Source organism: Taudactylus pleione, unplaced genomic scaffold, assembly GCF_031769625.1.
Source record: "Taudactylus pleione unplaced genomic scaffold, aTauple2 ptg000201l, whole genome shotgun sequence".
Lineage (NCBI taxonomy): Eukaryota > Metazoa > Chordata > Amphibia > Anura > Myobatrachidae > Taudactylus > Taudactylus pleione.
Window position 1 is genome coordinate 34,906,123 of NW_028284603.1, and position 13,151 is coordinate 34,919,273.

Sequence of the window (13,151 nt, forward strand, 5' to 3'; positions counted from 1 at the left end):
CATACTTAGATACTCCTCAGTGTCATGGGTTTGAAAAATGACACTTATGAGCTAATTAGTGTAGTGTTGCCGCTAGGCTGTCTTAGCGGGGCGACATGCCGTGCCCGATTTTGAAAGGGCAGAATTCCCCCTGCCATTTTGGTGGTGCCCCGCATAGACAACATGGTGGGTGCCGTCCCCACTTGTGGGCCGCAGTGTCCCACGGGTGGGTAAAATAGCGATGCCGCGCATGTGCACGCCATCTATTAACAGAGGAGAGCTTGGGAGCAGCCCAGCATGTCTGTAAGTGTCGAGCACGCCCCCAAGAGTGATAAAAAGGGGAGCATCTTAAAGACATTACCCCTTTCCTCGTGGACATGCTCCCTTTTCGTGTGCGCTACAGTGCCCTTTCAAGGTACACTATGGTTGGTTTACAGAAAAAATGGAAGAACCTGCACTAAAAACCAGAATAACAAGGATAGTATATCTGATCTATAAGACCTGTCTTTAAGTCATATAGAAGTATTCAGACAATTATAAAGTAATAATAACTGATAAATTGTCAAATTATATAATAAAATTATAGCTGTATACGGCTTGGATAAAGAATAATCATTTATTAATGTGTTAATGTGGCATATATAGTCAATAAAACATCAAAAAATAAGGAAAAAGAGTCCAATATAAATATAAAAAGTTCATATACTGAGAATAGTTAAAATGACTGAATCTAAATGGCATTGGCTATTATGTAATAGTCACTGATCCTCAATGGCAAAGTCCGGAATAATGTCCACCAGCTTGTTAGATATGCAGTCACATACCACTGGGTAGGTGCTGTGCCCATGAGTAGTGTGAGGATGGAATAGTGGTGCTGGAAATAGGATTAAAGGTGCCGGTCCGGAGATCCACATTGAGGTTCCTCTTTACTTATCCCCTGACAAGCTGCAATCAGGAGCTCTGCAGTGCGCTGCACACCAACATCACGGTGCAATGCAAGGCTCTCGATTAGTGGCTGCTCCAGGCACGGACAAGCAGATCCTTCGCTCAGGGCGCCATTGTACCTCCTGGCGCTAAATTCAGTATATATACGCTCAGAGGGAGGGAGCGGAGGAGGGAAGAGGCGGCAACACAGGACGTCGCTGGGCGCAGCAAAACTTGGCGCTGGCCCTGCACCCGATGACGGAGGAGCAGGCAGAGACTGAGTCACTCTCTGGAGGCACACCGGTATCTCCAGGAGTGCTGGGCACGCCACCAGAGCAGTGAAATGGGAGTGTGCAGAGAGGCCATGTCCCCTTACCTCTGAGGTCACGCCCCCCTTTCGGGCACGTGCGCCTCTGATGCGCACAGGTAGTGTCACCGACCCCAGTGCTGCCACTGTGTGTCCTTACAGGAACTTCAATTAAAGAGTACTTTAGAGAACATCAAGGACATTCAAGTATCTGTGGACAGCACCTCAAGGGTAACTACACCAAGTATATTACTGCACTGTCTGTTTGAAAGGGGGAAAGTGAGTGGGGTTTAAAAAGACACAGGCGCAGAGCAGAGGGGTCTCTTTCTCCAGGAGAGTGCTCATGGAGTTTTACAGCTCCTGTTGGACTGGTCACAGGTTTGTCTGCAAGTTTACTTAGACTTTGTTACTGTGTGCACCTGCCAAAATCAGGAAGACTTTGTGAACGTTGCTCAGCAGCTAGGATTGTGCATTTGATTGAGATAAGACTATAGGTGAGATTATGTGCTGTGTGTGCGATCTGCATTGTGATCAACCCCTTGGTATTTGTTCACAATTTGCTACATTTTTATTTAGTGCATTTTAACAATAAAAGGGTGCGTCTTCTATCCATTATTTGTCTAGGTCAGCGGTGGCCAACCTGTGGCTCTACTGACTGACACGGACTGCTGAAGTGACACATGGAGCGGCTGCTGTTGTGACACATTAGGGGCCGATGGAGTTACACATGGAGGTGCTGGATTGCATTATGTGAATCTGTTATTTTTTTCCAATGTATTTTTTGTGGAAGTGGCTTTTTCAGTGTATTTTATGTGGATCTGGCTTGTGTCTTTTATGTGGATCTTTTTTTTACATTTTTTTTATATTGTTCTGGCTTTTTCTTTCCCTTTAATAGTTACCTCCACGGTGATTGTGTGCATGCACTTTTACATACTCCTACAAAAATCGTACTAGGGGCGTGGCTTAGCAGGCACAAGGCCACACCATTTTTTACATATGCACCTTTGGCGCGCACATGATCTCGGCTCTTTGACATACCTAGTTATTTTTGGGCTCTTTGACTCTGACTGGATGGCCACCCATGGACTAGGTGATTAATTTAACCCATATGAAGGTCCTAGATGCATAAGACTGACCTATGGTCAGATCATTTAACTGACAAAGCAAGAATTCCATTCTAAAATTGTAAAGCCGAGTCTAAAATTTTTAGAATGCAACATAATTTATCATGCAGTACGTTTGCTATTGGTAAAATAGAATGTATTATGTAATAGTGTGTATTGGTATAAGAGTCACACATTAAAAGGCCATGGAAAATGCTCTAAAGGCTAATAATTCAAAATTGTGTAAAGCACGTAATATTTGACATGGTTTTTACCAGAACATACAGTATGTGTTAGCGATCACAGGTTTTCAGGGACAATTTAAAGTAGGGCAGATTTGACAACAGATTGAGACCTCTCTATCTACTTGCAGCCACTCCTCACTGCTCTACGTTTCCCTTGTGACCAATCCTCTCTATTCTGCGTCCAGTCCAACCCGAGCTATTACCTCGCATTGCCACTGACCAGGTTTCTTCCATCAACTACCCATGATGATAGTACTGTATATATCATTTAAACTGTTTCGAAAAACATCAGTTATTAATCATCCAGCTGCAACATGAAGAGTAACATCACTTATTTTACTGCACACACCTATGGGGATGCAGGTTAAAATGAACCACTGTTACAAGCATTCCCACGCCATTCTGATGACAAATTGTCCACATTACAAATAACTGAATCACTCCTTTCTTACAGCCATCTCAACTATCCATGGGAATTCCTCAATACTATATACCTCATTGTGGACACCACGTGTGTCCTGGCCCCAGTATGTCTGTCCAGACTGAGAGCCTGATTCACTACCGATCGCAACTGCAGGGCCAAATGTAATAGGGTGAGAGTTTAGAAAATGCGAGACTTCAGCAGTTAAACTCTGGCACTGATACATTGATCGAGTTGTATTTTCAAAACAGGAAACACCTGGATGAGAGTTTAAATCTTGAGAGTTTTTTGAGTCTGAAAAACATGCAAGTTTGCATGTTCTGCGACTTTATTACATTGGCGGAGTTTAAAAATGTGAGAGTTGCCTCTCAAATTCTCTAAAACTCTCACCCTATTACATTTGGCCCGCAGTCTAACTGCGATAGTATGCTAATCCATTGCGATCGCTATGCCGCCGCAGCACAACATAAGGACGTCTACTTTACCTTACACACATCCAAAATGTTTAGCAAGACTGCGATACCATCGGTACAATCGAGTACCATTGCAGCCTCACGCACACTTGCACAAGCTCTGACCTTACTCCGGAAGTGCTAACTTCGTTGCACGATATGAGTCTTCAGGCTGTGTAACGCATCGCAGTGATTACTTTATTCATGCCTACTTTTCACCGACCACCTTCATGACCCACAAGCGGCACTTATTGTCAATCACTCTGCGATGGATCTGCGTAGTCACTGCGATCGCAGTCCCGATCGCAGAGGCCGGCTTGCGCACGCACAGCAATGCATACGCATGTGCAGAATGCAACAATCATCCGATTGCCTGTGTAATCGCAGTTGTGATCGTTAGTGAATCAGTGTAGCCAGTGGGACACTCACTATATGTGTAAAGACAAAGAACCTCATTCACACCCGCTCGCAAGCGGGTCGATGGTGAGGGCCTGCGCACGCGCAGCGCTCACACAAGCCCCGGAGCGAGTGACAAATGCACTCGCTCTGGGGCTCGCTACAAAAGAGGCGGCTGTCGATGTTGATTGACAGCTCACCCTGTTTTGTAGGCGGGATGGGGGGGTGGCCAGACAAGCGGAGGCGTTCCTGAAGGAATGCCTGCCGTTTGTAGGCGGCCCTACTGACATCACCAGTGATGTTCCTGAAGGAATGCCTGCCGTTTGTAGGCGGTCCTACTGACATCACCAGTGATGTCAGTAGGGAGCTTCCTGCTCTGTTAGAGCAGGAAGCTACCTGGGGCTTGCGGTAGCTACCGCAAGGGTCTCGTCGCAAGCCCCGATGGTCGCGACCATCACCTAGTCACTCGCTTAAGCTGTGGGTGGTAACCCACAGCTTAGAGAGCGGCCAGGAGGCCGTCTTTCAAAAGAAAAGCGGCCGTTCTCATTCAGAGCGAGCGGCTCTGAATGAGGTCCAAACCTCCTAAAAAACAAAGGAATGTCACAAATACTGTGTGGCTGACATTTAAGAATACATACAAGGCTAAAATACATTACATAGGCAAAGTAGCAATAATAGTACCTACAAAATTCACAGTCTGGATCAGGCGAAACCTTTATTCTCAATGCCTGACACTCCTGATTCTCACCACCGAGTTCTCTACGTTAAGGGTATGCTTTTCCATCTGGCCCTGAATGCCTGCTTACTAAATTATGGTAATGCAAGAATCTGCTTGTGTACAGTATGTTAAAAATCTGTGCATCGCATGTGGAAGTCTATCTCAGCCACTGTTCTTACTTGCCAGTTGTCATCATTAGTATTGTGACTTTATGCAAAACATCTGTCTGAAACTGATTCCCTTTCTCTGTCAGCACACTGCGAATAAGCACTGAAGTCAGCCGACATGCCCACCACGCTCCCATAAGATGGATCAATTCTGTGCGATCGCATGTTCACCTGCCAGTTGGCACTAGGGTTACCACCTATCCGGGATTCCTCCAAACAGTCCAGAAATCAGCAGCGCTGGTCAGAGTCTAACCAATCACATAGTGTTGGATTAGCACAGAGGGCCATTCGCTGATGTATTTTTTCTTTACTGATCCAGCCCTCCCCGCAGCCCACCTATGCTCCCTGTTGAGGATGCAGCCTGTATGTTTTTTTCATGTCATGATGCGTTTCTGAAGGCCAGAGGTCTCAGAGCCGGGAGGGCAGAGGAACCGCTAGAAGACGACATCATAGGAAAGTGTGGGCTGGAGAGACAGAAGGGGGACTGGATATGGAAAGACAGAAGGGAGGCTGGAGAGAAAAAAAAGAGGGTCTGGGGAGACGAAGGGGGGCTGGAGCTGGAGGGACGCAGGGGTGGCTGGAGCTGGGGAGACACAGGGGTGTTGGAGCTGGAGATATGCTGAGGTGGTTGGAGCTGGAGAGATACAGAAGCAGTTGGAGCCTTTAGAGATGCAGGGGTCTGGAGCTGGAAAGATGAGGGGTTTGGAGCTGGAGAGAAGCAAGGTGGTTTGGAGCTGGAGAGACACGGAGGTCTGGAGCTGGAGGGATGCAGGGGGGTTGCAGATGGAGAGAATCAGGGCAGTTGGAGCTGAAGACACACAGTGGGCCTGGAGCTGGAAAGACAGAGAGGGGCTTTAGCTGAAGAGACATAGGGGGCTTTGATATATATATATATATATAAAGAGTCATGAGAGGTCTCTGCGCTAGCATATAAGTGCATTAGAGGGCTCTGAGACATATATAGAGGCATAAGGGGGATTTGAGGCATATCAATGGGTATGAGTGGGTAGGAAATGGCCTGAAATTATATAATATGGTTATAACCCAACTGCGGTTCTGGCCATGCCCTCTTTCCGGGAATTTTAAAAAGGAAAAGGTGGTAACCCTAGTTGCCCATTTTGCGAATAGTGTGGCCCGTCGATGGAGGGATCAATCTTTACACACTTTGGAACTCTAGCAGTGTGCTTAAATATAAATTAGCACTTGCACAGCCGATTTATTTCATTCATGCATGCGCAGTATGCTGAAATCTGCGAGAACCGTTTGCATTGCAACTTGCATCTGAATCAAAAACAGACCCTAGTTGTGGGTCCTAAAAATTTAATGCCAGCTCTCAATAGGAGACCTGGAAAATGTGACCTGTGTGGGGTCCTGAGGACAGAGGATAACCACTGGTGGATTCTATTTCAGAGAACACATCAGGAACAATTAAGAAGGATAAAGGTGAAGAAAATAAGAAGATAGAAAGTTCTCTTATTTTAAAGAACATTGCGTCGGAAGTCTATTTTCTAAAGAAAGAAGAGTTTGGACTTTACCTTGGAGTCTTGACACCCCGGAGGGTGCACTCATTTGCAAGTACTTTTCTCTTTATACTGTATGCATTGTGAAGATGTTGAGATTCCCCAGATACTGACAAGTCAATGTCAACAACACAATTGTTGACCTTGTGGCATACTTGCCTACTTTTGAAAAAGCATTTCAGGGAGATTGTGAAAGAAACATCTATGAGCGTGGCGGTAAAGTGGACTTGTACTGCTACATCTGAGAGGCGTGCCATAAACCTGATTTACTTCCAAATGAAAACTAGCCCCAAAGCAGTTAGTAATAGGGATAGACATCGGAAGGCCACCATCATATGATGGCTGGGCTTCCACCATTGAAACTTTTGATGTGATGGTAACTAACCACATCAACATAGTTTGATGGCTAAAATTATTTAAATAACTGGTGGCAGGGGTGGAGCCTCCATGAATTGGGGGGCAGCCTCGCTGCACCTCCGTTCACGTCAGTGTGCTTTACTCCTGCAGCCAGCCATGGGCATCGGAAAGCTGCATCCGATGGCTGGCAACCATCAAATTCCGGTTATTCGATGGAAAAAGTACTTCCATCGAATCGGAAACATTGATGGTTGCTAACCATCGGTTTCAGATGTCCATCCCTAGTTAGTAAGATCTATTTGTTGATGAAAACACACTGATACTTTTCAAGGCTATTCAATTGCAGGCGAAAAGTATGCTAAGTTTCGCCTGCCGGACTTTTTGCCGACATTGTGTGTTTTTGGAGAAAACACTTTTAGTGCGCGCGGCCGCTTTTCGCCCTATTCAATTCCAAAGGATGCGAAAACGTGTCCCAGCGAAACCCAAACAGGCAAAAAGTGCTGTCAGATTTGGGGAAATCAGCCTGACACCCCCCCAAAAGATGCACTGACATAGGGATCACTATGGATACCCCCGAATAGCCCTGCTGAAGGTATTTGTTGTGCTTAAATGCTCTCAATAGCTGCTATTTAGCGTCTTTGTACAAGTGGTGAAGAATAGCATTTAGCAGGTTTTTTCTGCAAAAATAAGTAATCCCAGCAAATTTGGGGTACATGAAAATGGGTGCAAGCATGGTTAAAAATCGCTAAAGTGAGGTTTTAAAAAACACACCTTCAGCAAACACCGGCAATCAAAAAAACACCTGGGGCATACTTGGGGGACCCTCTGAGGTCTATCACTAGTTTTTAAGTTTGTCCCCCGACTTTGAACTTTTACGCCCCCAAAACAAAGTACTTTTTTGGGGTGATCTAAAGTTTTTTTTAAACTTTTTTTGATGCAGTTTACCTTTGGGGGACTGTCCCAAAGTGCTGCAGGGGTGTTCCCGCAACTTTGCACCCCAAACCCCCAATTCTGCACTTTTTTTCCGCCTGCATTCAGAGGCAAATCTTTTCCGCTGGTTACAAGACGCAGACTTTTCACACGGGCGAAAAGTCTTTGGAATTGAATACGGGGATAAGTTTTCGCCTAGCGAAATATCATCGGCGGAAACTTTTTGCTGTAAACGGCTTATCACGGCTAATTGCATACGGCCCTTCAATGCATGTAGCCTTAGGGATCAGTGGGGATCTGGGAAGTAAAGACAGGGGCGCTATGCGCCGTCATTATCAGCGCAGCGCCGAGCGGCAGGGCCATGTACGAACGGTCATACCGCATGACCGCTCGGCCGGCTGTAGCTGTCATTATCGACAGCTACAGCCTGGCGCTAGCCTATCCCCACAGCAGGGACAGTGCTGTCCCTGCTGCAGCGGCTGCTGGTTCCAGGCTGCACGTGGGGATCTCGCGATACTTGCGAGATCTCGCGCATGCTCAGTGGAGCCGGCCGGGACAGCTGTCTCTAGCGGGTAGCGCCGGAGGGGGGAGTTAATGCTCCCCCTCTCCGGCAGATGAGATGTTCTTACATCTCATCGGTAGTGCTTCCTGCTGCCTCAGTAAAGAGGCGAAGCAGGAAGCGGTATAGCGGCACTTGACGTGCCGCTTTCATACATCTACCCCAGTGTGTCTTATAACCAATGCAGGAAAATAGCACTGATGATCCCATTGAATGTATATATCTCTGAGTTCTTTTTTTTCCCGAAGTATATAACAGCTACACAATGGGGTAAGGTGCAATCAGAGAGATTGCTAGCTTCTTCAGGGAGTCATGGACAATGCTGCTATTTCAGAGAGCCTCCCTGACAATCAGGGAGAGTTGGCAAGTATGCTTTGTGGAGTCCATATTATGATGACTACATTCCATATTAAAGCTATTACATGCCATTACTGCCAGGCACTGCAGTGTAAGTAACCCCCGCAGACTATACAGGCCAACAACTTACAAAGTCAGAAGTTTGGTGTACTTGACTGTCTGTGCCTGTGTCACTGTGAGTAACAATATTCCGCTCTGAGTGATACCACGCCGGTTCGGTTGGTGTGCAGCAAGGAATGCTGGGAGTTGTAGTCTGGGGCAAATCGGCGGCGGGAACGTGACTGTCAGAGGCAGTGAGCAGGGTGTAGCCAAGTGTATGAGAGCGAATCTGTGATTGGTCAGTAGGCTGTAAGGCGGCCCCTCTGCCCGCTCTCAGCCAATCACTCTGTGAGGCTGATGAATTGTACAGCCTCCTCCTATAGTTGTAGCTTAGTGCCGTGAATATTCGGTAGTGACTGAGTTTGACACTAGTTACAGAGAATTGTGTTATGAATGTGAAATGTGTGACAAGGGTCTGCTCAGTCAGTGCCCGCTGCTCCTACCCCAGGATCTGCACGGCAGAGTCTATGATGGGTTCATCACTGCCCAGGTACTATATATACCATCACTGGCCTTCAGATGTGTACATGCTGATCACAGGCTAGTTACAATACTGTATAACCTTTGCTTATGTATTGGGAAACTTTGTTGTGATACTACACTACAGTGTTATATACACACACACAGTCATCATTCCTACGTGTCTGGCCATCTGGGGTAGGCTGCAGGTGGTGGTAGTCAGGTAGCGAAGATATCTATTACTCTGGGTAATATGCATGTTTATTAGCGACATACAGAACACACCAGGTTATTTTGCACTACTACAAGTACTACTGTATAAATGTGTGAAATTGTCATTTAGAATCTATCAACCGTATGTTACATTACTACGTTACATACAGTAGTAAATTGCATAGAAGAAAATTTTATAATGAATGGTTAAAATATACAGTAATTAATTTAATCTAAGAACTTCATGGGAATAGCTGCACTCTAATTATTAAAGCAGGGAACACAGCATTTATTGGCCTGATGACCACATTTTGGGCATAATACAATTTAAACTTGCATGAAAGTGCTGTAGAGGTGGAAGCGATTTCCATCCAAAGCAGCTGTGTTGATTTGGTGCCGAGCCGACAGCTGATTACAGCTGGCGCACTGGCATGCAGCCGCCCTTGAGAGACAGCGTTGTCATTTTTAATCTGGCGCTGGTCATGAGCCAATCGGAGCTCGCGGGCCAACTGCCAATAAGCAGTGGCCAAGCTCTGATTGATTTGTGACCGGCGCCAGATCCGTAATGTTGGCGGCACTGTCTCTTCAAGGCTCAGGCTGCATGCCGGTGCGCTGGCAGTCCGGCACCAAATTCACCAGCTGATGAGGGCACATAAGTGGAGAACGGGCTGCTGGAAGGATGCAGGGTGAGGCAAGAGGCTACTAGAGAGACACGGGGAGGTGAGTTGCTGGGGGCGTTGTGTAAGGGGCGTTACTATGTGGGGCATTAATGTGTGGCCTAATGTGTTATAGGGGCATTACTGTGCGTGACATAATGTGCTATAAGGGGCACTACTACTGTGTGGCATAATGTTTATAAGGAGTACTACTTTGTGGCGTAACGTGAATGGGCTCTTAACGGTGTAATGTGACTAAGGGGCACTACTGTGTGGCATAATTTGAATTGGGGGTACTATTGTGTGGTCACGCCCCTTCCCAGTGAGTCCACACCTGTTTTTTTTGTCGCCGTGCAGCTTCGGCATGCACTCTCCCTGCTACAGTTGTGGAAGGTTGCACCGTTGCTCTTTATGTACATGGGACACCAAAATGTGTAGTTACAGCTCTTCTTTGGTGTGCACAGATGTGTCGTCCTCTGTGTGCTGTAAATGCCAGGGCTTATATTTAGTCCCAGTCCGTCCCTGCTCACACGGCTACATACTTAACCAGCTAGGCTAATGTTTGTCCTGTTGCTCTAGGAGTGGGAACTGTTGGATATGGGACAGACCTTAGGAATTCATTATATAGATACATATTTGTGTGCACATCACTGAGAATTCAATTGTCCCCATTGATTGGCGGCGGTTGGGTATGAGATCCAGGCGGTTGGGATGCCGCTGTTCAGGATACCGACAACGGCATCCTGACACCCATAAGGACAGAAGGTAAGTCTAACCCTAACCATCCCTCCCTGGTTCCTAAATTTAATCTCCCCCTCCCCGCACTCTTAAACCTAACACTCCCTCCCTGGTGCTTAAACCTAACCCTCCCCCCTAGTGCTTAACCCTAACCCTCCACCTACTGCCTAACCCCGCAATGTAATCCTCGCCCTAACGCCCGATACTTACCTTCGGGATGCCAGCGGTCATGATTCTGGTGCCAGGATCCTGACTCTGTCGGGATTTCGGCCCCGGTATTTCGGCCGTAGGCATCCTGCACGCCAGGATGCTGACTACATCCCGATTGGCTGGACAGAGCTAATGATGTTACAGTTACACAAGTGCTTGCAGAAGCAGGTTTTTAACCTGCACGAGATCTCATTGGGGCCCTCTCCTAAACATGTAGGAGGAGTTACTGTTGTGTGTAATGCAATGGGGTGGTGGTCATTTTTTTAAAGAGCTACAGTGGAATTAGTGTTCATTCTAGCACCCTGCATCTGTTAAAACCTGTGCGGTTCCTCTTTCCTGCCTGGAGTGTCGCTTTCTGCACTGGTGCTTCTAGCACACAAACTGCTGAATCTCAATAGTTTGTTACAACAGCTGAATGTGGTAGAAGCACCATAGCAGAAATCGACACCCCAGACAAGATAGAGGAACTGCACAGGTTATTAACAGGTGCAGGGTGCTAGAACGAAGACTTGGAATGTTGGCTTAACCTTGAAAAATTAAATTTTACACTGCTTTTTCAGGGTTCCATCCTGTAAAGTTAGGTACAGACTATTCAATTAGTGAACAGATACTTCAAAGGTTCAGGGTAATAGAAGAATCCGAACCAGCATCCACAGGGTTAATAGCAGGACAATTAATCCAGTTAGCAAACAAGTGATTTAGCAGACGGCAACAATAATCCACACAGCAAGACTTGCAGATCTAGTAGCAGCTCTTGTGTAAGGCAGGTCTTTGAATATGCAGAAATACAACAGCAGAGATTGAATTCAGGGCCTGATTCAGAGCCGCTCGTTCGCTCCGAGCGATGTTTGCCCAACTGCGCATGCGTACGGATCGTTATACGCATGCGCGAACCAGTCAGTGCGGTCGAAATTCATGTGCTCGCAAAATAGCGAATGCCTGATAATTTGAGTGACAGGAGTAGGCGTATGTGGGTGGTAACGGGGGAAGGTGCTTGAAAACGGGGAGTGGAGATCCGAACGCAGGTGTGCTTAAAGGTCAAACCGGGCGTTTTATGGGTGTGCATAATTAAAACAGCAGCGTCATTGACCACGTCACTGGGTTATTTTATAGCCAGAACTGCTAGCAAAATTGTGGTAGCAAAAACCAACCCCAAGAATAGCGAGCAGTTCATACCCTGGTCGATGTACTCGATTAATCTAATAAATAGCGGACATGACATAGGATGCGAGCGGCCAGGGGGCATATTTTTTTAAAAAAACGACCGCAAGTTTTGTTAGCTCGTTCAGACCTAGAGGCGTGAACAGACCGCAAAGAGCGAACGGTTGATTTGAATAGCTACCCCCTATTTTCTGGACGAGCGAGCGCTAATTGCGTCCGGCTCTGAATCAGGCCCTCAGTGTGTAGATTTGGTAGTACTTGCAGTTGTTAGAAACAATAATTAAGGTTCCACAAGAATATAGTAACTGGCAACAGACACAGCAGGGCATATGCAGAGCAGGAGACCAGAACAACGATATACCCGGAATGGACCAGGTAGCAAAACAAGGTATAAGCTATCACCGGCAGGCAGGGAATGCTGGGAGTGAATGCAATATAACAGGAAGTGGAACCAATGCAACCATTCTCCTTATTGAAATACAGCAGTATTGCATACACACTGAGAGCTAGATTACAGACTGGCTGCAGCTGAATGCTTCCACAATACTGACAGGTTCCCTGCTGCCTACCAACAGCTAGTACTAGAAACTGCCAAGGCTGTCAGAAATCCTGGTAGCGGATCATAACATAAACGCATTCCTTTTCGATTATCCAATCGGTCGGCCAAGACAGAAAATCTCAGCCTCATTCGAGCAGTGTGTGTGCATTCTCGATAATCTGCTCATACTTTCTATATTTTCCTGCGACTCCATCATCCTCCTTGTGGGCGGAAATATACAAAATTAGTGTTGTGTGGCCGAAAATTGGTAACTTCTATTAAAAAGTTGCAAAATGTGTAGCACAGATTTTGTGGCTTTTGATTTGCCGAAAAATCTGTTTGTCGTCCTGATCAATAAAATCATACATTAACCTAAACCTTTCCTTTCAATGCACCAGGTAGTTAATTATATTATATCTTCTTTAGGTCAGTAAAACTGTTACATGCATCTAATACACTGGGACCTACAGTATTCAGAATTAAAAACACATGTAGTGTGCTAATTAAGGATTGAACTGCTGCAAGTTTCACGTAAATATAGGAGGCATTCATTATGCCTCTTTTACTTAATTATCACTTCGGAAAATCTGCTCTTTCAACATAGACACCTTTTCGGAAGTGCGTTAAGCATCACTAGCCTCT

General features: G+C 46.2%; 1 protein-coding gene across 2 annotated transcripts in view; it reads left to right on the forward strand.

The window, feature by feature from the left end:
• Positions 1 to 8,849: 8,849 nt before the first annotated feature.
• FANCL (FA complementation group L) overlaps positions 8,850 to 13,151 on the forward strand; it is a 68,838-nt gene continuing 64,536 nt past the window's right edge. For both annotated transcript variants that reach the window (XM_088477323.1, XM_088477324.1), the window contains exon 1: positions 8,850 to 9,024. In XM_088477323.1, the coding sequence (XP_088333449.1) occupies positions 8,935 to 9,024 (90 nt within the window). In that variant the 5' untranslated portion in view covers positions 8,850 to 8,934. The remainder of the gene's footprint in view (positions 9,025 to 13,151) is intronic.